The 27,192-nt window shown below is 39.8% G+C and overlaps 1 protein-coding gene across 1 annotated transcript in view; it reads left to right on the top strand.

The window, feature by feature from the left end:
- Positions 1-27,192, top strand: part of MYO1B (myosin IB) — a 105,349-nt gene that overhangs the window by 50,866 nt on the left and 27,291 nt on the right. Inside the window, exons 6-14 of the mRNA XM_041403567.1 lie at positions 1,308-1,354; positions 4,015-4,078; positions 12,461-12,559; positions 12,930-13,033; positions 13,929-14,076; positions 14,745-14,863; positions 15,593-15,679; positions 16,004-16,069; positions 26,355-26,459. Of these exons, the coding sequence (XP_041259501.1) occupies positions 1,308-1,354; positions 4,015-4,078; positions 12,461-12,559; positions 12,930-13,033; positions 13,929-14,076; positions 14,745-14,863; positions 15,593-15,679; positions 16,004-16,069; positions 26,355-26,459 (839 nt within the window). The remainder of the gene's footprint in view (positions 1-1,307; positions 1,355-4,014; positions 4,079-12,460; positions 12,560-12,929; positions 13,034-13,928; positions 14,077-14,744; positions 14,864-15,592; positions 15,680-16,003; positions 16,070-26,354; positions 26,460-27,192) is intronic.

Here is a 27,192-nt window from a genome sequence, read left to right as displayed (position 1 = left end):
ATATGCATAATTTATCTTATGGGATTATTTTTATTAAACTACAGTTGCTACTGTAAATTAACTTTTAGAAACAATGAACTTTAGGGAAAACCAAGCAATGTGCCTCATGCTTTATAATGGAGCATTTGTGCTTGACTCCATGCAGTATAAATGACTTTACTGTTCAGCACAGTGTTTAAGAAAATGCAGCTCAGAGATTTGGTTGTTGAAAAGATGATTTATTGCGGGGCATAAAGATTTAAAAACAATTCTTTCACTTATCCTGGCCTTTAGGATCAACAAACTTTTCATTTTGGCTCTAGTTCTTTGGTCAAGAATAAGTCTACTCATGCAAGTTTGTGGAAGCCTTAAGGCATGTATTTATTTCTGTCCAAAAACCATTGACTTGACTTGGTCTTCGAGAATATATATACGCTATGTAAATAAATACTGGGATAAATAAAGTCTCTTGTTGGAAGTAGGAGTGCTGTACCTAATGATGGAGGGGACACTCCTGTTTGACTCCGTGTGCTTGGACAATGTGGGAGTTTTAGAGCTTGAATTGTCCTCCTGTCTGAGTTCTTGTCCTGCCCAAGCTCTAAGATGGTGGCTGTCCATCTGAATGTCACCTTGGGAAGTCCTTTCTCAGAGAATTTTCATTGTCATGAAACTTGAGCTAAAGAAATTTAAACCACGCTATTTAGAAAGCTAGTTTGGATCAACCTGAAGAAAAACTTTCATTGTAAATCTGACTGATTTCAGCTGAATAATATTCAGCTTGAGGTAGGATTAATGAGTTGAAATGGCGTAAATAAATCCATTTCAAAGCATTGATTAAACTGTCCTATGCAAACAATTTTTAAGTGTCATTCTGTTATTTCCCCATGTCTGGCCTCCAGCCTTTAATGTATTCTGGGAACTAGGATTCATTTCTTTCTCTGAAATGAAGAGAAATAAGTATTTCCTGTATTTAAAGTTATTTGGGTAATAAAGTTATTAATTTGTTGATTCAAACCGCAAAGATATATGCTTAATATGGATGCAGTATTGTTTTGAAACCATTTCCTCTTGTATATTTTTCTTTAGATTTTTTAAACAAGGAAAGTGTTGAGACAAAACCTCTTTGGACTTCTATAGGTTTTTGGAATTTGTGATCATGTCTCTCACACTCTGTCCCCAGGGACTGATGCCCATACAATGAACAGGGCATTGTTTAAAGAAGTCTGTAAATCATTCAAATATTCAAGCAGACCTAGATATTTTAGCATTTAAATATTTTTTTTTTACTGATAGATTTGCTTGTTGTATTTGTTTTTCTCTTTCTTCAGCTTTTGGAAATGCCAAAACTGTGCGGAATGACAACTCCTCTAGATTTGTAAGTATTTCCTTCAGTCCTTTTCGAGGAGCATGCTGTGCTGTTGGCTATTTCTCTTTTGTCATGTATCAACCATCAAAGCATCCACAAAGAGGGAAGGAATAATTTGGGGAACTTTCTTGTAGCTGTCTGAGGACTGTGGTATTTGAAGGAGGTGAACACCTACAGCAACAATCAATATTTAATTTTGTACACAGGAGCATGTTCTCTTCCCCGGTGTGTTGGCAGGGCACTGTTAGTGACACCTCTTCAAAGATGTTTCACCTCTTTGCCAGAAATCTTGTTGGTTTCTGATATGGGCATGGAGTTCAATTGAATATCAAAGCAGAGGCTAAAAAAGAAAAACAAAATTAGGATGTGGCAGCCTGTGACCAGATGAAAACATAATTACAGTGCAGCTGGATTCTTTAATTTTCTGGCACTGGTGGCTTTAGTGTCAGAGACCATGTGTCCAGCAACTGGTCTGCTTAGCAAGTAGATCTTTCCATATGATCTTGTTTTTTATTCATGTGTATATTTTTTGGAGTTAAAATTACTACTTTAGGTTCCCATTTACTTTCTATAGCATTTCAAAATGTGTTTGCAACTTTAGTTTTTAATATGAACATTTGTAATGTTGGGTTTTTTTTCTAAAATTCTTTATAATCAACTGGTTGAATTCAAGCTTTTTTGGGCATGGAACTGAATGAAAATTTATCAGAACTGAGTTGAAAAAACAGAAGAGTTGATGCTAGATTTGAGAGGTTCCGAAGTGTGGGTACTTACCATAGCCGCTCCTGTTAAAGTCCGAAAGCTGACTTACAACTCTGCCACTTGCTCACTTGTGTCCAGAAAAGCAATATTGTGGGATGTGTGAAGTTGACAAGAGTAGGAAAATGGATACACTGGGAGAATGGTGTGTTGCGAGTTAAAACAAATGGATAGAAGTTCTGGACATTGTGAGATTGGAGAGCAGCTTTTTCTTTCCACTTGGGAGATTTCCTCCCCTTCCCTTCTAATTCTCAAGAGCTGATGATGTTCCACATGTCTGTGAATGCTCCTTCTGCAGCTCATTGCCTCTGATTGTGAACAGAGCAAGGGGTCTTCATCACAAGGCCAGGAACAAAATTTGGGGCACCTGTAGAGATTTTTAATTTTTTTTTTAAATAGAAAGGCTAGGAAGACTGCAATTATGAGACATGACACTGCAGAAATGATGAGCAGACAGCCCAGAAGTCTCTCCAGGACAAAGTGGAACTAACAACTATTTTGCCTTTCAAGTTCTCTCTTATAAACACTGAGCTAAAAATAGTTTTGGAAGCACCCAGCTGTCCCAGTCTTTGGGAATGAAAATTTAATTATCTGATTTAAATTTTTTCTCTCTGAAATTTCAATCAGCTCAGAATTAACCTTGAACAATACAGTATAGGAAAGAAAATAAAGTTTAAGTAGAGTCAAGTCAATTTTGACAAAATACCCAGTAAATTAGTAAGTTTCTTTGAGCGAGTCAGTGTAAAGTGCTTGGTTTTTTATGTTCTGTAATAAAAAGTAAAATAGAAAAATAAACAAAACCCAATCTCTTCCTGAATGCAGTGAATAAGGAAATATAAGCACAAGGCTTTTCAATGGATTGTTTTTGTCCAGAATCTTAGGTTTGGGTTGGTAGGGACCTTCAAGACCATCTCATTCCAACCCCCTGCCATGGGCAGGGACATCTTCCACTGGACCAGGCTACTTAGAGCCCTGTCCAGCCTGGCCTGCTTCTCTGGGCAGCCCATTTCAGTGTGTCACGCTCCTCACAGTGAGCAGTGTCCTCTGTTAAGCGTGTGCCAGAGGGTGGAATTTGGCTGAATTACCACCAGCAGCTTTTATCTTTCTGAACTCCCTTGCCAAGGCGAGCAGCACTGCTGTTGCCTTTTCTGCACAGTCTGTCCGTTTTGTCACTGTTAAATGTAGCTGTTACTACATTAAGCACTTGTCAAATAAATTAAAACGATCCAAAGAATGGAGCGATCTTCTGCGATGTGGAAAAGTCAAGCAGAAGTCAAGGAAATGCACTGCGTCAGCGCGGCGGGATTGAAATCGCTTGTGCGGTGACAGCCCGTTAATTGTTGCCTCTGGTCTCCTGAGCTCCAAGGGAAAGAGTTCAGCGGGAAAAATCCATCACTTTTACAAGGCAGGCACACGCTCGGGGACAGGCGTCCCGCGATCGCCAGCAGCGCTCGCTGCCAGCCGCTGCCTGGGGCCAGACTCAGCGGCTCTCCTTCAGCTGCCTTGCTTCACGCTCCCACAGCTCCCAGGGAGAAAAGAAGATCATTTCTTCCTGCTAGATAATTTCTTTTTGCACCCTTCAGTAAATAAGTGTGGCCCTACCTCAATGGCTGCAGGGATTGTTTGGTGTTCTTGGCACTCCAGTGGAAGTTTGAAGAAAATGCACATTGTACATAGAACCTTAGAAACCCAGTAAGTTACTGGGTTGCTTTACAGACCCAATTAAAGCTGTTTCCATATACATCCCTGGCTGTGATAATGTCTTAGAAGATTTGGATAATTTTCTCTTTTGCAGAAATCTGACAGGTGATTGTCAGATAGCTCTTCCAACCTTTCAACAAACTAACTTAATGTCTTGAGCAGTTTTTCTTATGCAGAAATTATAATCTTAAAATCTGTTGCTTTCACAGGGAAAATACATGGATATCGAGTTTGATTTCAAGGGTGACCCACTTGGGGGAGTTATAAGCAACTGTGAGTATTACTTTTGGTATCAGCATATTCACAGATTAAAATGTTTTCTGTAGAAAGGAAGATGGTTAAATTATTGAAAAGATCACCTGTGTTAGTCTAATAGAATTGCTCTCCATCATGTGATAAATTCTGCTTTTTCATTTTATTGCTGTTATGCTGCTGAATAATGTGCCTTAGAGTAAGTGAAAACAGACTTGAAGAGGTAAGCCACATGAATATTGAATTTACTGCATTGTTTCAAAGGCACTGAGTGATGCATGTGAGTTTATATTGTCTCTGAAGCTGGTAGCAGATGCATATGGATATCTGAGGGCCTTTTTTATTCTTGAATTCCTGGAGTCAGATGTGTTACTAGGTTTGATGGGTCATGTATTTATGGCGGATGCTGTCCTGTAATTTGCAAGGGTGACAGAGAGTGTGCTGGAGATCACCATGAGATGATTATGTTCACTTGGAACCAAAGTTATCTGTACAAATTTATACACCTCAAACTTAAGGAAAAGGTTTGTAATGAGAGAGGATGAACAGTTGAGTTTAGGGAGGCAAAGGTGGCCTTGGAGCTTGTTTTATGACACCTGTAGCAATTCAGAAATTCTGACCAGCTCTCTGTTGGGAAGGAAAAGGTTGGGAACTGAATGGCAGCCGAGAATGCTTTGACTTGCTTTTCTTTTGAGGGTTTTAAGTGCAGCTTTTAAAATAAATTCCTCCTCCATGCTATATAAAGTCATATTTGTTTGGTTTTCTTATTTTTAAAAGGGGAGGAAAAGGGCAGTGAGTGACTATACTAGGTGTCACTGACCCAGCCTTGACCTCTCATTCCACTCAGCCAAATTCATTGTTCCTTCTAAAGATGTGACTTTTGACACCACTGGCATTTTACTGGTTGTGAAATAATGAGACTCACCCAAGGTGAACTGTACTCTCCATATATAACATAAACATTTTAAAAACACTATGAGGAATTTTGCACATAAATGTAGGTTATGGCTTTTTTTCAGAGGGCAGACATTTTTTCTCAACCAGATCACCTTTTGGAACTGTGCCTGAAGAGCCTAATTTTGTGACAGAGTAGATCTTGAAACTCAAATTAGTCACTATATAAGTGTTTATGGCTATCTATTAGCTTTGACATTTGGCAGTTAACAAAATTAGAGGCCAACCATAATATATTCATAATAATTAAATATGAACAAGAAGGTTCTAAAAGGCTGTTATTAGTTTCTTTTTATTTCACATTCAAAATATATCCATAAAAATGAGCCCTCCTTTGTAAGAGTGGACATTTAACAGTCTGTCTTTGAAAGTACTGCACTGAGTCATGTAATTAAAATATTGTGTCATATCAAAAGGCCATCCAAATAGTTGCTCTGTAGTTTATCTGCCCCATAAATCTCTGCATGGTGTAATTATAATATTACATGTAATTGTAGTGATGTGATGACATATGTATCAAAGGGCAGACATATTTTTGGATCCATCTAAAATGTGCCTGTTTTAGGCATTCTTTCTGTCTTGTCACATGTAATAAATATCTAATAACAAGGAGATTAATTTCAATGTAAGAATAAAGACCTGATGTGTGAGCAAGCCCTGCTGAGGAAAAGATGTTACTTGTTGAAATATGAAATGCCTCATCCATGGCAGGGCATGTCACAGGCAAATACTGGGTTCCTGTAGCTGCACGTTAGTACATCTCATCTTTGTTTGCAAAATTTGCTAGTCCATCCATCTCTCTTTCAAAGAGATCTTAAATTCTCTGCATTTTCAAAGCAAATGAAAATTTGCTGTGAAAAAATTTTTTGGTTGTGCTGCCTTAAATCTTTTCCACGCATCTGTAGCATTGCATTGCAACACGAACATTTCTTTTTCTGTGAGGCATCATCATTCTGAAGACATTGGGCGCCTAAATTCTTTTACACCCCTCAGAATTTACTCTGGTTTAAGTCAAAATCAGGATTTGTCTTCATAATTCATCAAGCATGAAGTCAAGTAGTGCTGAAGTTTCCTATCCTTAAAAGGGAAAGTATGATTATGAAAATATTAATAAATATTCTTTGAATTGTCTGTTGGTTTGGTATTAATATGATGTGAAGATGACATCATAATGCTTTAGTTAAACTTTAAGAGTTGTTTCTGGCCAGCCTAATTTCCAAACATCAGTTAATCTAGTGGGGTTTTTGTGGCACAGCCTGAAGATGTATTTCACAGTGTGAGTGGCTTGGAGCAGACACAGTGAACATCTAGGTTGTTTTGGTGGCAAGGATGGTAACCAAGATAAGCTACTAATTTTATAAGATAAGTGGATAAGCAGAGACCCATTAGGCTGAAAGATCTCTCTTGGCATGGCCTGTTCTGCCCTGCTCTGGAATGCTGTGAAGCTCTGTGGAAGGCTGGTCTCTGTCTGTGTGACCCTTCAAGGCGTGGCTGAAGCTGCTGTGACCTGCCCTGAGGCCATTCTCCTGGTGCCTTTCAGTGAGCTCCTGCTTCTTAATGAGAGGGTTAACCTGGGAGAAACCTTTCTCAGGTGGAGTTGGAGGGTGCAATTATCATGCCAGAGCACACTGCTGGTCTGCCCTCTCTCCAGTTTGCAGCCAGTGGGAATGTCCAGCTGACAGATCCAAAGCATTTAATGTGCCATAAACAGAAGGGTAAACCTTCTGAGTGAAATCAGAATGGAAATGATGAAATGGAAGGGATTTGTGGCATCTCTAAATTCAGGACTGGTATGTACCCAAAGTGAAGATAATGTTGTGTAAAATCTGTGCAGTCTCATTTCATGTATGGCAGCTCAGATCTTCCAACCGTGCTGGTTTCCAAGGAAATTGATATACTGTTACATCATCATGAAAGAAAAGAAATTGGGAGTGGAAAATTTGAAATTAATGTGATTTATGCCAACTTTAAGTATTTTACTTCAGTCAGGAATTGTTTCCCCCTTACTACAAGGCAGCAAGTATTGCATTTGTTTGATCCACCACCAGTGGGTGAGTAGGAGGGTGAAGAAGGCTGACTGAGGTGTGCTGTAAGCCTGAATTGTTAGTCTTGCCTTTTAGTTAGCTTTCTGTGAAGATCCCAGCTCGTTTTCCTAATGGGTGGGAGGGGCTAAAGCCCATGGAAGGCGCTCAGTCCTGGTGCCAGCTGCCATCCATTCACAGGTGATCTGTTTCACGTGCATGGGGTTAGGAAATCCAGACTGCTCCTGCAGGCATTGCTAAACACAAAACCCTTGCTGTGTTGCCACCTGGGACTGTAGGCATCCCATCACTGTTCAGTAGCAAACATCAGTCCCTGCTTAAAGGTGTGTTGCTGCTTTAAATGGTACCTGCAAACAGGTAAATGGCATTTTAAAACATTTTCTCTATCTGAGGTGTATCTGCTCTTTCTGCTCTCCTGCAGGGTGTTTACAATTGCTGCTGTTGCAGTGGACAGTCTTGTCAGCACTTATCCACTCAGAGGGCTTTTTTTCCAGAGTACTTACGAGTAAAGGCAGTGTTGGAGTGTTGCTTTCAGCTGGGTGTAATATTGTGGAAATAAATTACAGAAAAGTTCAATATTGTTCTTAATTTTTCTTTTATTATAACTATTTTATTAGGGAGGATGAGAGAGAGGAGAATGGTAGTTTCTTTTCCACCTGCAATTACACAATAAGACATTTTATATAAAAATAGGTGTTTGGTTTTGAAGTAATATGTATTGCAATAGCTTTTTCAGCTCTGAAGTATGACTCTGTCCACAGATGCTGCATCTGTTTTCTACTTAAGGCAGTATTTGTGTGCACACTTGGTTCCTTAGTTTTGTGACTGGTTTTGTGTACGCTAAATCTGATGGCTGAAGGGGTTTTGCACTGTACAGCTCAAAATGTTTCACTTTCACAATAGTTTAGACCTTTTGAAAAGCATGGATTTTACAATATCTTTCCCAGAGTTTTTGCAAGTCTTAAACTTTCATGTTTCACCTGGAATTCCCTGCTGAAAAATTGCTGGCTTTTAGCATTCGGTGATCTTTCCTAATCTGCCCAAGCACTTCAGTGATGTAATGATTAACTAGGAGGCAACATTGGTGCAGGCTGGGAAGTAAAGGATATGCAATGCCTGATCTGGAAAAGCCATTTTTAACCAGCAAAATGTCTTTAGAGTCCGAATAACAAGAGATTAAGAAAGGGCCCTGTTTAGCCATCTTTTCCATAGATGAAAGAAATCTATGATGTTTATTTAAGGCAACAATTTGTATTTTTTGAAGTTAGCAAAGTGATAACTTTGCAGCTTATTATTTTTTACTTGTTTGTTCTTTTTAAAAGTCAGAAGTAATTGCCCACTTACTGAGCAATCTAGAACCTGAGCTGTGATTGCTGTTGGAAATCTTCTTTGCTTAGGGAAATATTGCAGAAACTGAACAATTAGACATTGTGGTAAGAGATAGCCATTCTTGTTGATTTTATTTTTGTTTTTGTTTTAAATCTTCACTTTTTGCAACATTTCCCTTGTTGTTCCTCTTAGCACATTTGCCACTATTTAGGCAACGGTTTTGCCTAACTAGGAATAGTTTGAGAAAACAAGCTACAAACTATATTAAACATTTTGATTAGCTCATTTTTAAACAGCATTCATCACTTGAGCAAGGAGGATTTAACACTTAAAATGATGCAGTCATTGTCAATGAATGTGCTGCCCATTTAGTAGTTTTTGACTGACAAATTATGGATCAGTTTATCCAAGAGAACATTACTATGACATTGGTGGGAATAATAGGGAAAAGTTCATGAGAAACTTTTTAATCAGTGACTTTTTATGATGAAAGGTAGATAATCAAGATAGGAAAAGAAAAAATAATGTGGCTGTAGAAATAAGCTGCTGTGACTAGAACATGTTCTGTAACTTCAGTTGAGCAGCTAAAAGGTTCCTTGTCCTGGCCAGCTGAAGAGATTATGACTAAAATAAACTTCTGGATGATTTAGAATGTACCAAGGTAGTGTCATTTTTTGGTTTTAGGGTTTACTTGCTCCTTTCTTGAATGTTGATTTCTAGTATATTTAGAGAAATACAAATATCCTAAATTTTTCTACATCACTTGAGTTCATGGGTCAAGTAACAAAAAAAAAAACCAAACCCCCCCCCCCCCCCAAAAAAAATAAAAGAAAGAAAAAAGATTCCGAATACTTTTGCAAACTCTAATGCACAACTTTATACTTAAGTCAAGTTGTTTAGTGGGGTGCTTACACGGATCCCTTGCATTTAAACAGTGATATCTAGGAATAACAAAAAAATCTTCAGAACCTGAGGCCTGTAGCTGGATTTTGAGTTATCAGAATTGATGGGTATTCAGACAGAAATGTTTCCAAGATTGAACTTTTCCAAGGCAAATTAATTTTTTAAATTTTAATTTTTTTTTTTTTTTTTTTTTTTTTTTTTTTTTTTTTTTTGCTTTGGTGCATGCAGCAAGTTAAATGTTTCAGTGGAAGCAGAAGCACTAGTAGATAATGCATAAATAACCCATAAACACACCATATGTAGTTCTGTATGTGCTCTCCTGATAATTCTGCATAGTCCCTACACATAATTCACATAGAACATGTAACAAAATGTAATGTAGAGAGAGTTTGGGGGGGTTTTGCTTCTGTGGATTTTCACATAGATGAGCACCATCTGTCCACACACTCCACTGTCAGCACCATCACCGTGGGGCCACGTGCAGCAGTCTGAGGTGCAGCTTTGTCTTTTCTCTTTGGAGTGTTTGATCCACAGAGCTGGCAATTGGGTGGGAGTTCACACAAAAGTTACTGGCAGTGCAGTGGTTGCATCAGGAAAAATATATCTGGTTGATTTATTAAAATGCTAATTAGGGCAAACAGAGGGAAGAAGTTTTCTGAAGAAGTGGGCAGATGGTCTGGATCTGTCCTACAAGTCTGATTTCAGTCTGCGTGTGAACAGAAAGGAAAGGGGGGAAAAACCCCAATGAACACTGATTTGAAAAAGAATTGGCAGCAGCTGCTTTGTTAAGGAAAATACCTGATTTTCTGACAGTGACTGCTTTTTTCCTCAGTTATGAACCCAATGAACACAGATTTGAAAAAGAATTGGCAGCTGCTTTGTTAAGGAAAATACCTGATTTTCTGACAGTGACTGCTTTTTTCCTCAGTTATGAAGGCTGACAGAATATGGAATGTTAGGACTTTTGAAAACTGATTGTGAATTGGTTAACTTTGTTGCGTCTAAAAATATATAAAGAAGATAAACTGGTGAAAAAACCAATTAAACTCCTAAACATAACTAATTTTAAATACATTCAGGAGCCTGTTCTTTAAATCTGCTGAAGGCATGCATGTAATTAGAAGGCTTGCATACAATATTTTACCAGGATGTGTAGCTGGGCTTTTATGACAGCATTGGAGAAAATTTATGGGTAGAATATTTTTAAACCCAAATAAGCCAAACCACATTGCTTCAATATCCTTTGAGAATATAGCCATTTCCTGAAGTGTGTGTAGCCACTGTGGGAGCTGAAGTTGTTTATTTTTTTGAGATTAAATTTGGCTGCGATCTGTTCCAACACTTGCCTGGAGAACCTTCACAGCCAGCACAGCTCTGAACTGCCTGCTGCTCACCTTGCCTTTCCCAGCCCAAGTGTTAACATTTGGATGGGGGATCAGCCTCTCTCAGCCTGTAAATACTTGACATTTGACCTACTATTAGGCAATCAGAAGATTAATAATTACTGTCTGAATTTTGTCATCGTTGTCACTGGCTAATTATGGGAGCAGAAAGCAATTTTTGAACCTGACTTGCTGTAGTTTAGCAGGAGCAGGGGCTCCAAAGACTTATGTAATTTTGTGGGTTGAAGTTACTTTAGACCCTTCAGAAGGGTCTTTATTTCCTATTCCACGAGCAGGGAGGTAAATAGGTAATTACAGTGGGCAGCACAGGCACCATGCACTGCCTGCAGCCAGCATAAATAGAAATACACCTATTGCAGTCCTCTGTTCATGGAGGGAGCCCTGGGACAGATCCACCCACCTCAGACTGAGCCCTGATGTGCCAGGGGCTCCCCAGTTGCTCCTCCATGGTGGGACTGGGGTGAGGGGTTTGCAGCACAAAGGTTGCTGGCCACAGTGCCCCCTCTAATTTCCCAGGTTGCTGAAATGGGACAGGCCCAGTTTCAGCAGGAATGGGAATCTGAGAAAAGGTGTGGTAGAATACACCTCCGATATGCCAGAAAGGGAAAGGGTTTAACAGCCCCATGTAATGACTTGGTGTTTCCTGTGTCCTACTTTTGGGAAACCTCATCTCCCTTTGTGGATGTTCTGAAGAGTGACAGTTCCCTTTGGGGGTTTTCTTCTTGCACAGGCTTAGAGAGAACTTATCCCCCAGTCACAGGAGATGTGGGGGTGTGCTCTGGTAGGTGCAGGGGGAACTCCTTTGCTGTCTGCTTGGAATGAGGCATTCAATATCTCTGTCTCATATCACTGAATGTAAGAGAAACACATGGGAATTTTGTGTTTGCTCTCTGGAAAAATGTAGTGAGAAAAGAGGAAAAAAACAGATGTTTTGTACCAAACCAGCAGGTCACACTGATACCTGTCCAGATGTTCACTTACTGCATCCCTCTTCCTTCTCCTGGAGTGCTGTGAACCACAGCCTTCCAGTGCAGTGCAGGCTGAACAACCTTTGAATTGTCACCTCCGTGGCAAATATGGATGTTGAGTCTGAAGTGGTTGCAAGGTGTTACAAGTCAGTCTGCTTATGCTGCCTGCCCTGATTCCTGCCTTCGTGGGCAAGGCTTAGAAATGTGTCTGTCACTGAGAGCAGTCTTCCTGTCAAGCTACTCCATCAGTGCAGTGATGCCTCTCAAAGTGCTGCTTTTCCATTTCACTTTGAGTATATGAGGATGGAGCCTCTGTCAGCCCCACTGGGAATTATTTCATAGTCTGATACACCTGAGGATCACAAAGTGCTGCATGATTACTCGGTTTAAATGCTTTCTTTATTTGGTCTCTCCTTTTCCTTTACCCATCTTTCATGCACTTAGCCTGGTAACATTTTGCCTCTTCAAACTTTCAACCACAGAGTCATCCTCACCAAATCCTAATTTTATGATGGCACTGTAATCAGTTAACATCTTTTGAGCACATTGTCTCCCTGACCTGAATTCTCTTTGCAGCTCATAGACTGCAGCTTTTACCAGAGCGCTGGGCTTGCCCCTAGCTCAAAGAAATATTTGAGATACATGATATACTAAGATAAGGTTCATACCCACCCTCTTCTGGTTTCCTCATGGTGATATAAAACAATGAAGTAGAAAATGATGGAGGGTTATATTCATTTTTAAGGGTTTTGCTCCAACAGTCTGTCCCTGACCTGTGAGAATTCTGTTGGTTTGTTTGTTTAGATCTGCTGGAGAAATCTCGTGTTGTTAAGCAGCCGAGGGGTGAAAGAAACTTCCACATTTTCTATCAGATCCTGTCTGGTGCATCAGAAGAGTTTCTCTGTAAGTATTGCCCTTGTGCCTTGTTCACATATGAGTTTTCTTTCTATTTAATGTGCTATTTATTTCATGCATATCATATTTTGTGGGAAATGTGATATTGATTCATTTTTCAAATCAGTGGTGGTAGTATCATTGGTAATATGTGAAGTCCACATATGCTTTGGTATTATCCAGATATCTGAGTCAGAATTGGCTTAGCAATGTATTAAAAACAAATTTGAAAACATGTTCTTATTCAGAAGGCTAATAATTAAAAGATCCTTGATGAAAATCCAATAATAACTACTTATTCCTGACAATGCTGATTCTGGGATAAAATTGCTATTAACAAGAAAGCCATTACTAATGATACTTTTATTTGATTTATTAGGCAAACTCAAGCTGGAGAGAGACTTCAGCAGATACAACTACCTGGGCCTTGATTCTGCCAGAGTGAATGGAGTGGATGATGCTTCAAACTTCAGAACAGTCAGGGTAAGAAGGAGCAGGGGCTGGCTGTGCACTCAACACCAGTTCAGGTTCTTTCTTGTGGCCCTTGGTCTGTCTGTTCCTGCAGGGCTGGGCTGGGAGGGCCACCTTTTCTGGGTGCTGGGATAGAGCATATTTGCACAGGGAAACATAGATACAACGAGGAAATAGGATCAAGCTTCTGGAGTATTCTTACGGGAACACAAAAAGGACCAAAACAAAACCCCAAAGAAGAATTAAAAAAACCAAAAAACAACCAAACAAAACTCTCCACACCAGAAAGAAACCAGCAAAAAGAAAACAAAAAAGGGGAGGAAGAAAGCCCAGATGCCTTGGTCAGGTCCTGGGAAAAGTTGTATTTTGTAGTGGCTTAGGGACAGCAGTGACTGAGCCTCAGGGCTCAGTCCAAGTTGAAAGGGCTCGGGGCTGACCAAGTTGAAAGAAAAGGAGAACTGGGATGATTCTCAAGATGATTTGCTGTCCTGTTTTTGCGTGCTTCTACTCAGGGGCAAGATGAATACAAGACCTTGTTACCCAGTGTGTGCAAATAGGTATTCTAAAAGTGACTGGTCTGAGAAGACAGGAGGGCCTGTTCATTTGACTGGGAAAAATTGGGTTGGGTTGCAAACTTAAATTAAGTGGCTAAAAAAAGTACAGTGTTTCAGAAACCCAAATTTTGAATGAGTCCTAGAAGTGGACTGGACTGAATGCCAGCTCCATTTTCACACCTCCCGTGTATTATAAAACTTATTTACCTTAGCATAGGGAATTATAGGTACTTTTAGTAGCAGAAGTGTTCATAAACCATTTGTAATTTTGCAGATAAATGGTGGATTTTTCAAGAATGATCTGTTTAAATGTAGATGCTTTTATCTCCTAATTTTATTTGTCCCCTTTCCAGAATGCAATGCAGATTGTTGGCTTTATGGATCATGAAACACAGTCGGTTTTTGAAGTAGTGGCAGCCGTTCTGAAATTGGGAAATATTGAATTTAAGCCTGAATCTCGTGCAAATGGCCTAGATGAAAGTAAAATCAAAGATAAAAATGGTAAGATGAGATTAGTGATGGGAAGAAAGCCACTAATTTGTCTGAAGTCATTATTAATTTTGTCATTTCTGCAGACATACAATATCCTTACATATGAATTAGATTGTTTCCAGAGCTCACCCTCAGGCAACTATGGGCTGCATTCTGTGCAATTTCAATCGTTCTGTTTGAAATTCTAAAAATTATTATTTTCTGCTTTTCTCTCACTTTATTAGCACTTTGTTCTAAAATGTTAAATGGTTCTGTGCCTTTATGTAGCTCCTTGCTTTTTCTGCAGTGGAGGATGTTTGTTCTTTTGCAGTATCTCTGCCTTTAGTGTCAGATTCATTTGGCGATATTTTTGCAGCTGATGCATTTTGCAAGTTCATTTTCATTTGAAAGTTTTTCATTATGTAAAGTAGTCTGCTATAAATGGAGGGAAAGTTTCTTCTCAAAAATAAGTGGATAGGAAGTGCTTTCAAAACCAGTAGCTCTGTTTCCTTGTGCTGTGCATGTTTTTAAAAACTTCGCTTGGCAGGGTGATGGGGAAGAGAGTGTGAATGGGGAACACTTCTGTTGAAGAGCATTTTGGGAAAATACCACACTTCTGAAATGCTGGTAGTTTTGGGGAAGAAAAAGCAGTAATAAGGAAGGATTGATTGTATTTACACTTTGCTTTTGCTTGCTAGAACTCAAGGAAATCTGCGAGTTGACAGGTATAGACCAGTCTGTATTGGAGAGAGCTTTCAGCTTCCGGACGGTTGAGGCCAAACAGGAGAAAGTTTCAACAACACTAAACGTGGCTCAGGTAAAAAGAGGTCCTGATTTAAAAGGCAAGATCTTTTTAAATGGCAGTTTTATTCTGCATGATTAAATCATAACTACCCCAATAAAAACTACAACTTGAATCAATCACAAGCACAGGGGGTGTTTTTTGCTCAGTGGTTTCTAAATGTTAAGAGATACCGGATGCTTTGGTTTGGTGTGTGAATTACCTCCAAAAGATGAGGGATAGGCAAATGTTGCACAGAATCTAAAAACAAGCAGTCCTGCACACAGCACATGCTGCAAGTGTTGAGGCAGACTGTTTTCATTTAGGGCAACTGCTGTAATTCCATGTGAGTTCCATGTGGGCCTCAGGGCTGCTAGAAAACCTTTGCTGCCAGTGTGAATTCATCTCCCTGCAATGCTGCAGAGCCAGGGTGGCTGCCACCTGTGTCTCATCAGCTCAGGCCATCAGGAATGTGGCTTCTCCAGCTGCAGCTGCTCGAGTCCCCTTGCCTAGGATTAGGATGGGGGATGTGAGTGTTCAGGGGGCAGCTGGAAGAGCAGGAAGGGAGCTGGGGTGCCCTTGTTGTGGCTGATGTTCCGGCCAGCCCGAGGCCAGCAGGACAGAGCTCCTGTGCCCACTTAGGCAAAGCCAGTGCTCCCTGTGCTGGTTTTACTCAGTTCCTAGCACCTTTAGGACACCTCAGCAACAGGAGAATGTTTGGTTTAGCCCAGCATTTATAACATTTTTCTTCTTTCTTCTCTTTAGGCTTATTATGCCCGGGATGCTCTGGCTAAGAATTTGTACAGTCGCCTGTTCTCCTGGCTTGTTACCAGGATCAATGAGAGCATTAAGGTATTGTTGCTTTGTGTTTGTAAAAAGAAAAAAAATCAATAGAAATCCTTCAAATTAAAGTGGACAGTAAAACTGTATTTGCCAATTTCATTTCTCCTGGCTGTACACTGTTACACACAAATAGCCTTATCACAGCTCAACAAATTGCTCTCTGCTCTGTTCTTGAGCTTGTAAAAATATTCACCTTAAGTGTATTTTTGGGAAGGCATATGTAACATTTTAGTTTTACAGTTTTTGACAGCCTGCTTATGAGATGCATTCATTTTCTTGAGTCCCAAATATGCAATGTACAGATGACTGACTCAGTGTTTATTTTTCTTTAAGGCACAAACAAAAGTTAGAAAGAAGGTAATGGGGGTGCTGGACATCTATGGCTTTGAAATTTTTGAGGTAAGACCTTTATAATGGTAACCATTTGGTGAGAGAGCTGTTACTAAAGCTTAACAGAGTTGTTCATTAATTGATAATCAGAATATATGTAATTTGACTCAAGTGTGTCATGCCTGACAAAAAAAAAGCCCACTAGAAAGGTAAGCCAAAGAAAGATGTCTTAACATGTCTGGCAATTGAAACAAAAACTTATGGAAGTCAAACTTGTGTTTTTACACTGTAGGTAAATAAACATTTATGATGGATAAACGAAATATATTTTGTTGTGACATACATTCTGAGCATAGGAAAAACTCTGGCACTGTCATTTCTGCCCTGAGGCATTTTGTTGATGTCTTTGAACAAGCTGTGTATCCTGAGAGGGGGGAAAAAACCAAGCAACAACCACCCAACAAAAACTATACCTTTTTTTCCTGTCAAAATTAAACAAGCACTTATATTGCATTTCATCTCAATTCACTTAGGTGAATATTCTGTACCTACTCCTAGCTAAAGATCTGTGGCTCACTGCTGTTTGTTTACAATAGTATTTTTAGACTGATGGTATTTTGAAACAAAACAATCAATGAGGAGTTTTTAATTGGGTTAGAGAGCACCAGGGACAGGGCATTTTCCATAAATCTTGTTCTGACAGTTTTTGTTAAGAGATTTATAGACCTTGGTTGGAATCTGTGTGTGTTTAAGCTAGAAACTCATCTGAGGAGAAACAAAATCAGTAGAAAAATCCTGGCCCACTTCCCTATATCCCTCTTAGAAATCTGGGGAGGATGTTTAAGCTATGTGGAAAATAGGAATAATTGTTCATGTGAGGGTGGTGTAAGCTTCATTTCAGAAGCAAAACATCTGACTATGTGCAAATCAGAGTACCTCTGAAGAGGAAAAGCAAAGCTGAGAGCTGCCTCGAGGGCTTGCTGAGCGAGGCTGTGCTGTTTGCATTAGACACAAGAACATATTTATGAAAATATCGTGCCGGAGGTCAGGTGGCTGAACAGGGATCTGGGTGCCAGATCTCTTGGGAGCTGGTCCTTGAGTAGCTTTTAGGAAGCTGGCACTGGAATGGTGCTGCTGGCATCCTCAGGCAGGACTTGTTTGTTCTAGCTCCCCTGTGTGTGGTTAGGTTGGACACGCACAGGGAGGTGGGAGACAGAAGGGTGACGTGAACCAGCAGAAGGATTGTGTTTGTGGGATGGTGTTCCAGAGATGAGGCTGTTTCTCACATGTAATTTTCATCTTTTCTACATTCAGCATCTTAGAAGGTCATAAGTGGCTGAGTGCAGGAGAAAAATGAAAAAAAACCCCAAAAAACCAGAGCTCTTTTCACTTACCCGTCATGCTGAACTACAGTGTAGCTTTCTCAAAAGCTGCAAACTCAAAAGCTTTAAAACAATGGAGGTAGTTATTGCTCACTCCTTTAAATGCCAAGTGTTGGTTTTCCTGGAAAAGCTGGGGAAGGTTTTGCCTTGTGACTTGAGGACCAAATTCATCAGTACATTCACACAAAGTGTGACTCTCTCATGGGTTAAGACCTATGGTGAGAAGAGCAGCCAAGCAGCTTGGTTCAGCATCACAGAAATAACTGAGGTATCGTTTAAATTTAATTGTATTAAAGCAACTAATCAATAAATAAAATTTTGACACTATGCAGCCACATAAGTCAAGGAAAATTTAATGATGTCTTAAGATTTCTAGCAGAACAAATACAGTGGAATTTGGAGTGTTTTGATGCGTGGTACATTTGTAAACAGTGTAGCCAAACATTCAAAATAGTAGCTGAGGTGTAGTTAATGACAGTCACATATCCATGTAATTATAAATCAGTTAAAACCTATGACTAAAAATGTGCAGTTGCCTCTTGAACCTAATTCTTAAGTCATATTTTGATTTTGACATCTTTTCCTGAAACTTAGAACTAATGTCAGCTCTACAAAGAATGTTTGTTGGCAAAAATGCACTTGAAAGGCTTCATCTCTAAATCTATGCCTTTTAAATGTGCAAGCTGTTTGATGTGCTGAGGGTAGAAAGGCTTACATTAATCATGTTTCTACTGAGGAATCAGGTAAGTTTATCATTGGTGGTCTTTGACCTGAAGTGGCCTTGTGCCCTGGAGACAGAACATATCAAAACCCACAGGAGGTGTAGCAGGAGTGTTTTATATACATGCAAAATGTTTACACAGGAAGCTCAGTACCACTGGAATAAGCAGCAAGGAATGTGTTTACTGAAGGCTGATTTTTGCATTTTAATTTTTTTCCTGTGTTTTTGTTTTGTTTCCTAGTGGGCAGGGCACAATGTTTCTCAGGCATTTTTCTGTTCAGGATGATTCTTTGGATCATCCTAGATTTCCTTGTGTAAGAAGAGTGAATAAAGAAATCCAGATTTACCATTCTGAAAGATATAAAACCATACTTCACCTTCTTGATGACAATACCAGTCTTGTTCTATTATATGCAAATTGAAGCTTTTAAATGAGATTTTTTTCAATCTATTTTTGAAATATTGATTTAGTTACTGTTCACTGTGGTTTCTGCAATTTTCTGTAATTTAAGCTGAAGTTAATTTACAAGGGTAACTTGTGGTTTCTTGGAAATTAACAGAGAAAAGATACTCGGAGTATTGATACTGCTGGCATATTCTCTTTGGGATTTGGGTTTTGTTAGTATATTTGTCAAACACAAACCCCATTCTTCAGACAAACACAAAAGCCATCCAAGAAAGTAGATATAAGGACTTGGCTGTCTGAAAATTCAGCTTAGGGAATTTAAATCTATCAATAATCCTCAGCCTCTGTGGGTTTGGCAGATGTCAGCAGCAAGCTTGGCTACACAACCCACAAAATAGGTGCTGTAAAGCTGTGTTTATTTTTGAATCCTGCCATGCCTTTTGTGGGAAGCCAAACGCTGGGACTGAATGTTTGCGAAGCGCAATGCTGAAATTTTGGGTGGCTCTGCGTGAATTGTCTGTGGGCAAGGATTTAGGGACTAGAATTAGCGTGGAAGTGCAGGCTGGAGGGCTGGGCTGGTTGTGTAACTGTGCTGCTGGAGCTTGGGCAGTGGCCTGAAGCCTGACACGAATTGCTCCAGGTGTGTTTATCCACATTTCCGAGCGGCCGCTTGTGTAGCTGGCGTGCAGTCTAGACTGAGGTTTGAGATGTGCTAGGGGTGATGGCTGATGGCACTGGGAGTTCTAGAATCAGCTTGATTCCAGGCCTCCAGGGGTAGGCTTGGGGCTGTTCCCATTTTATTCCATGTTTGATTGGGTGTTTTTGGGCAGAAAGCGGTGTCTCTGCAGAATGTTGGGGCGGGGTGGTGGAAGGGTGGGGTTTGTGTTGGAGGAGAGAAGGCTGTAGGAGGCAGATGGTGAGGGTTCAGCAGAGATGAGCAGAAGGCTCTCTCCATTTGCTTTGGGTGTTGAGTTTCCTGTTGTGTACGTTTCCTGTGGAGACAAGAAGGAGGGTAGTAAAAATGAATGTCATGGACCAAGAGTGAGTATTTCATCCTTCCCAGCCCTTCAGAGAAAGAGCTGTCTGTGCTGCTTGGCTTAAAGGCTTTATTCTGAATATTCAGGCCCCACTCTGCAGCTGGTCCATATGATGAAGTTAATGATTTGGAGTGCAGTTTTATGGGAGGTAATGCTGCCAAACAAGGCTTATTGTTGAAATTTGCCAGGCCTTGAGAAGAGAGTTTGAGAGTGTGAGCTCTTTCTGCTCAATCCCTTGGTGGAGCAGTTTGTTCCACATATTTTAGCCTGACAAGATGCACTGGTGATAGAGTTGCAGAGAGGGACTGGTTCCATTTGTTTGACCAGGGGTGATATGACTGCCTTGCCTTTGGGGACTGCATCTGACCAACCCCTTTTGCTCCAGGTAGGCAAGAACATGCAAAGACATGGCAAAACCCCCACCACTAAATAAAAATATCATAGGTAAATCAGCCAAACAAGCCACCCAGCAGTAAAACCAGGTCCATTTCTCACAGTCTGTGATGAACTTTGATAGCACTTCTTTTTATTTAAGGCAATTTGCTTGTTTCTTGTGCATGGAAGTCCCTTGAGGTAACAGAAAGAAGCCTGGTCCTGCTGCAAGTACTGTGTCAGCTGTCATCTGGACAACGATAAAATGACAGTATCTCTGTTGAGGGAATATGTTAGAAATGTGAAGAATGCATTTGCTTCCTATTAACAAGTTCATAGTTGTGTTAATTGCCTGTTTTTAGAAGGCAGTAACTAAATAAGGAGCAGTAATCGTGGAAAATGTCTTTCTGAGGTGTTTAAGGCATGAAAGAATAGGGGAGCTATTTCCACCTTCACCATAAACCTGTGCAACATCTTGGTCCAGTTGCTGCCTGGTTGCTTTGCCTTTATCCTGTTGATTACATGAAGGATGTTTTAGAGTTTCAGAGCATCCTGAACTCTGACAAATTGCTCCTGGATCAGAGTCTTGCCCCACACCACAAAGGATTATTTTACAGGAGAAGGGTCTAGTTATTTGCTAGCAGGATGACATATTAGACAAAAAAAAAAAAAAAATCTGAGGAGGAAATTGACTTATCGGGATCTTATTTTATCTTTCTTTTTTTTTTTTTTTCTTTTTTCTTTTCTTTTTTTTTTTTTTTTTAGGAATTGGGGAACACTTTCTTCGTGTCTTGACTTTGGCTTTAACTCATCCATGGATATCTGTTTTGTTCATTGCCCTAATCTCCAGACCATAATTTCCAGCTGCTTTTTCTAGGTTGTCTAGCTTGCAACAGATTTCCTTTCTGAAATTGTTCAACCCTTTGCTGATGCCCAGAAGTCTATCATATGCTGGCAAGCAGCAGTGCCAAAATGTGTGTACCCAGCCCTCTGCTTCTTCTGGCAAACCCCAGGCTAGTGGGAAAGATGAGAACCAAATTTTTAATCTAGAATTGATCAACTTCCTTTGCTGGCAAGAGTGGAGCTTTACAGAGAAGGGACCCTTGGTTGGACTCTGAGGTGCCAGGGAGTTTTAAAAATACTGTTAAAGCAATAATTTCCTTAAGTGATGGGATGCTGAAAACAGAGGTGCATCCCATGAATATAAGCACCATTGAATTAATTGTATTACAACGTAAGTATTTAGAGAGGCTTATTTTGCAATGTGCAGTTTTAGCAGTAAATCCCATTGGCTGGCTGTTTGCAGCAGAGGAAATACTTGAAATGCTGGAGCAAAAATACTCAAATGTTCTCCTTCAGGTTCGGAGAATGTTTTGCCCTCCAGCAGCTCTTTCTCTCTTAGCAGAGGAGTGGTTCTGATAATACAGTAGGATCTTGCCTGGTTGTAATTCCTGTTGTTCCAGGACTGTAATTATCAGGTTGAGTTTGTTGAAGTGATGGTACCTGGGTTTTCTCATGGATCAGACTGGATTCACTACAGTTTCTCACCTTTTTAAGTCTGACTTTGGTTCAGACCTGTGCCTGGACAGCACAGCTGGGAGCAAGATGGACTTCAGACTGCCTGGTTCTCTGCCTGGCACACAAAGAGGGCTGAATTTGGTTGAGCTACACGAGTGTGGTAAATGGATAATCACTCAAGCTTTGCACAGATCTTTCCTGCTTCCCTGAGGTACACTGAGACATGGCTTGGTTGTGTATAGTGGAATATTTATGATTAAAAGATGTGCCTCTCTGGTTCTTTGCATTTACAGATATTTACACAAAAGCCCAGTGCAGTCTAGTTTACAAGAAATGAACTTGATTGCTCAAATGTTTGTACATGTTAACAGAAAGGAAAGGGATTTATCCCTTTCTATTGATAACATGTCTTTACTGAATTTGCAAAAAATTTTGAAAAATTCTTAGAACTGAGTCATATTGCAACTGGGTCATTTCTTTCTGAGATTAAAATAGTATATTTTTCATTTTCTGTAAATGCAGTTTTCCCATTTTGCTGATTTTAACTTCCTAGCATTTATATTCCTTATTTTCATCTCATAAACTTGTATGCTTGTGTGGTCATACATAAAACCCCTTTTCCCCAGACACCACAGTAGCACATAAATTGAATTTGCTGGTTGGTTTCACTCTTCATTCCACCATTCATCTCAGTGAAGTGAGTTTGTTGGTCTTTTATCATCATTACTTTTGCCATCTGGCTTTTTCTCTAGGGGCCTGATGGAACTACTTGGGGTCACCTGCTTACGTAAGGGGGCAGTCAGAGACTTCTGATGCCTGGAGCTGTGTTGATATTTAAAAAAAAAAAAAAACCCACCAGTTTCTGGGGGTATTTGTGATACAGCAGAAGTATCAGTCTCTGTATGTCATTTTCCCTTCTCAAAATTGATGTGAAAGTTCATTTTAATGACATCAGTCCTGTTGATTTCAACAGTCTCATGACTTGAAATGTTTAGGGTTTTCTTTTAAAAGATTCTTTTCTTTTAAATACATCTCATGTATTATTTTGGCTGTATGTGTTCACATAATGTATTTGAAAAAATGTTGCTGGGCACTTTTTTGTCAGTGTGGCTGCAGACTGAACAATGTGTAGATTTTTGAGTTGCCTCTGCACAAGAATGGTGTGATGAAAGATTAAGGAGGAAGAGGAGACCTTGAGAAACACCTACCAAGGTGTGACACTGAGCTGTGATGTACCTGAGTCCATAGGTTTGGATCCACATCATCTGCTTAATTTGGGAAAACAGTGGGGAGGACACAAAAAACACAACCCTTAAAATTAGACTTTATTAGGCAGGAGGAAGTTAAGAATTGATTCCTGCCCAATGGAAAGGTACCCAGCTTTCAGTTTTAAGCAGGTGTCTTAGTTGTCTTATCATCTTTGGAAATTGTTGGAAACTGGGTACTCAAAAGTGAATTTGAATTCTGTATGGGGAGAGAAGGTTATAAAGTATCTAATGCTGATAGGAAAACGCCCTGTTTTAGATATTTTCTGTTCCTAAATATAATGGAGATCTCTCTGCCTAACACCAGTAAGAGTTTTAGCCTTCTCTTTGGTCAGAAATATTTTTGTCTGTTTCACATTGGTATTTTACTGGTATAAAAGTGTATAAAGTCAGCAACAAACCATATATGGTTTTTTCAGATGATTCCATGGTACACAAGTGGAGTCTTTTGAAGAAGTTAGGTAAAATACTAAGGGCAAAAGAATATTTTATGTAGGACTTTCAAGCACCAGTATGTAATAGCTGTGGCTCACAGATAGAACTTCATAGCTAGTTTATATAATCACTTTATTTTTGCATGGAGAAGAATTTTTTTAGAGTACAAAACCTGCTATTCATGAAATACCAATCATGAAGTTTTATAAAGAATGAAGCTGTATGACACCATTATTTGTGAAGTGAGAACCGTGGTGAAGTAGGCTTTGATTTTTGTCAGTGAGTTTTTCTAGTTCCCTAAATTTAGCGTTGCATCTGATAAAAGATTCAGAGGATAAGCTGAGGGTGGTTGGTTGAGCTGTATCTATAAATTCAACATGACTTTAAGCCTATCTCAGGTGACATTCTGTTTTCCCAGCACCTTTATTTAATTTGAGAGACTGTGTGGTTTTACATTCCCTGAAGGTTTATTTTGTATTCCACACTGCTGTCAAAGGCATAGTCAGAAAGGTGCTATTAAAATGCAGGGATTGAAGTGATGCCCTCGACATTGAAAGCAGCAGAATTACATCCTGGAAGAGAACCTGACACCTTGAGGAAGATATGGTCTTAATTTTTGGGTTTTTTTCCCCCTTTAAAATTTCCTAAGAATATTTGATAGCTCTTCCTCTAATTTTGGGTCTGACTGCACTGCTTCTGTGTTGGTCAAACCTCTTTGTGTCACCTAATACAAGTGGTCAGCATAAGGAGCAAAAAGTCTCTGATGGGTGGATCCCTCCAGCCCCTGCCTCCTGAGTGGGTTTAGTGATGTGCTATCACTGATGGTGGGTTATTCTTTCCTGCCTTCTAAAAAAAAAGTCAGAAGTCCTTTAAATCCCTTCTAATTCTGTTGTATCCATTTCTGTAACACCTTCATTAAAATATTGGAGGGGACAACTAATTTGTGAATGTTTGTATATGCTTTGTGGAACCCTCACATAATTAAAAATCAGAGATATTAATTAAGGGAGAATAAATGCACAGTCTCTGTTGCCTTCCTTAGAATTGCTTAGAGACAAATACTAATTGGGGTTTTTTGGGCATGGTTTCTTAAAACCTTTTCTAAAGTGTATTTCATTTACCAAATGTCTTCTGGTCTGCTCTGTTTTGAAAATTTCAGTAATTTCAAACATTTTCCCCCATTTTCTTTGCCATAATTAACTGTTTTAGCCTTTTGCTCTGTATTATTCATAAAGAACAACATTGCTGCTTCTGTTCAATAACTTTTTTCCTGGAATAGCAATTTTCAGTGGCTTGGCAATGTCAAATAGAATTTCATAGCTCAAAGTGAGTGATTTGTGGAGAACTCTGTGGATTTTGGTTTGCTTTTTTTTTTTTTTTTTTGGGCAAGCCATAAATATCACAGCTACACAGCAAATCAGGAAAACATCTAGCAATTACTTTAATGTATTGTTAATGACCTTTCAGTTAGATGGTTTATCTGGATTTTCTGTTCAGTTTCCATCCTCTGTTGATGACCAAGCCTGTGTAATTTGTGAGTGAATAGTCCTGCAGCCCTTTTAATCAGAATAACCTGGTCTTTTGGAGAAGCAGTCTCTCTGAGTTGGGTGGCATGTGCGTGGCAGGAGGATGCAGAGTGTGTTTTACCCTTTCTCTTTGTCTGGGTGATGTGGCAGTTTGGGGTCCTTTTACTTCAAACTCAATATATCTGAAGTGATGGCCTTATCTGAATGTGTCAAGTAAACTTATACTCATTCTTCATCCAGCATTCTCTATTTCCTTTCACATTGTCCTCTTCTGTCTGCCCTGGGTTATGAAAATGGCTTTTAGAGGCAAACATTACCTGGTGATTTAGAGACAGGGCAATGCAAGAATGCTGTTGTGTGTTACGCTCTGATATGTCTCAACCTCTTGGTTTATTTGGTAATATTTAGACAGTGCCTAAAGATAGACTCACCTACAAAGATGTAATGCATAACATTTATGTAGTACTTTGCATTTTCAGTGATACAAAGATTGATCTACTTGGTATGCTAAATAAATGCTAATAGATCTATTCTGTGTTGTTATGGAAGTAGAAGAAGTACTGACTGCAGTTTATGTAATTTCTTTTTCAACAGAATGCAGTAAGTATGGCTTGTTTGCAGTGCTGATTTTGCTGCATGCCAACTTTTAACTCTCTCATCTAGAGCTATGCAAGTTTTGCAATCTCTGAGTGATAATTGCAGTTGGTGAGAGGGGCAGCATTTGTGGCTGAGGAATTTTTGGTGATCAGCTATGATTTTGCTTCATTTAAAACTAAAATGATAAAAGTAATCTGTGCTACCTCAATATTTTCTAATCTGCTTGTGTGTTCTTAATCTCATTTAGCAACCAGATCCTTAATTCAAACATTCAAATGATTGATCACTTCAGTGATAAAAATTCTGTCAGCATAATTTAAGCTTCACAGGTACTGTACAGCAGATTATTTGGGAGTTTAAAAAGGTAGAGAGTCACGTCACAGCCTGTGACACTGCCTCCTTCCTGTGCCCACCCCTCCTGCTGGGGTCTGCTCCACTCCCTGGTCCCTTCTGCCAAGGGTCACACATCTGCTTGCTCCCTAACCCAGTTCTAGATTAATTAGCCTGCTAGAGGAGTTTTAGTCAATGAAGCTCTTTTGTTTCCCACCATTTCAAGGGGCAGTTTGTTGGCAGGAAGGAGCTGGGTTGACCTCTGGGGCCAATAATCTCTTAACCCAGGCTCAGCTGCAACTGGAAAAGCAGCTTGAGCCTTGTTCTGTAGGGAAATGGGATGCTTTATTGGCTGCTGAGTGGAAAAGAGCTAGTGCTACTGTCATGATTTTATTTATCAGACCCTGCAGGAGCCTACATTTTACATATGGAGACAGATCAGTGCAGGCAAAACTTTGGTTGTTTATTCCCTGACACCACAAGTGTCCTTATGACTTGTTAAAAGGAATCAGTGTGGAGGCATCAGGAATAAAACCTGCAGAGGCTTTTGTCCCTCCCAACAGACAAAGCCTCAGGGAAGGATTTGGTCTAAAATTTCTGAACTAATCGTGATCTCAATCAAATATTACTCCAACCATCACCTCACAAAACTGGAGGGAGCAGTTATTACAGTGGCTTGTTGACCTGCAGCTGCTGCAGTAACTCACTCCAGCTGGGCTCCTGGCTGTTTACACAAAGCAAACTCAAACATGTTTCATCTGACAGGACAACAGCTTTGAGCAATTCATTATCAACTACTGTAATGAGAAGCTGCAGCAGATCTTCATTGAACTTACCCTCAAAGAAGAGCAGGAGGAATACATCCGAGAGGTAATACTTGAATGGATCTTTCCTTACCCTCCTCCCATTGTCCCTGTAAAGATGCACAGGCAGGCAGGCAGGAACCATTTTTCAGGCAACAGAGGCACTTTTTGACCACAGGGCTGACATGGAGCATGTTTGTGTGGGGCTGTGTGGTAGTCACATTAAGCAAAAAATGTTGGTTTGGCATTTGTTTCACATTATGAGTTCTCCAGGTAAAACCAGACCCAGCTCTGATTCATTCGTTGGCAACCACGACTGGCACTTCTGAGCAAGGGCTAATTGATTTATGAGAACACTAATATCACTTTCTGGTATTAGCACCATTACCCTGCAGCCTGCGTTTTGGATTTTACAGTGATGTCTGGGATGCACCCAAAAGCAGCCACAGCCAGTCCTTCAGCTGGGTGGCTAAAATAATAGCACACAACGTGAAAGAAACTGCAAATAGAGTTTGGGTCTAGTGTTCTTTCAGGTATGTGAGCTTTATGGATAAATTTGAGATGTCCTGTGGAGCCCAGCCTCTGCTGTTTGATGTTACTCTGTGAGTGAACATCAAGATAAAGTTTTAATAGGTTTTAGCAGTGCTCCACATGATACACAGAGCTCAGACAAAATACCAGCTCCCAGCTGTAAAAACTGGCACACACTGTCTGTACTCAAACTGGATAATACCATTTTGCTATATAAACATTTTTTTAAATGATATAAAGTTCCTGCCTTACAATCCTGAGGATAACAT

Source organism: Onychostruthus taczanowskii, unplaced genomic scaffold (assembly GCF_017590055.1).
Source record: "Onychostruthus taczanowskii isolate IOZ18803 unplaced genomic scaffold, ASM1759005v1 scaffold20, whole genome shotgun sequence".
Classification (NCBI taxonomy): Eukaryota; Metazoa; Chordata; class Aves; order Passeriformes; family Passeridae; genus Onychostruthus; species Onychostruthus taczanowskii.
This window is presented reverse-complemented; position numbering and strand designations above follow the sequence as displayed.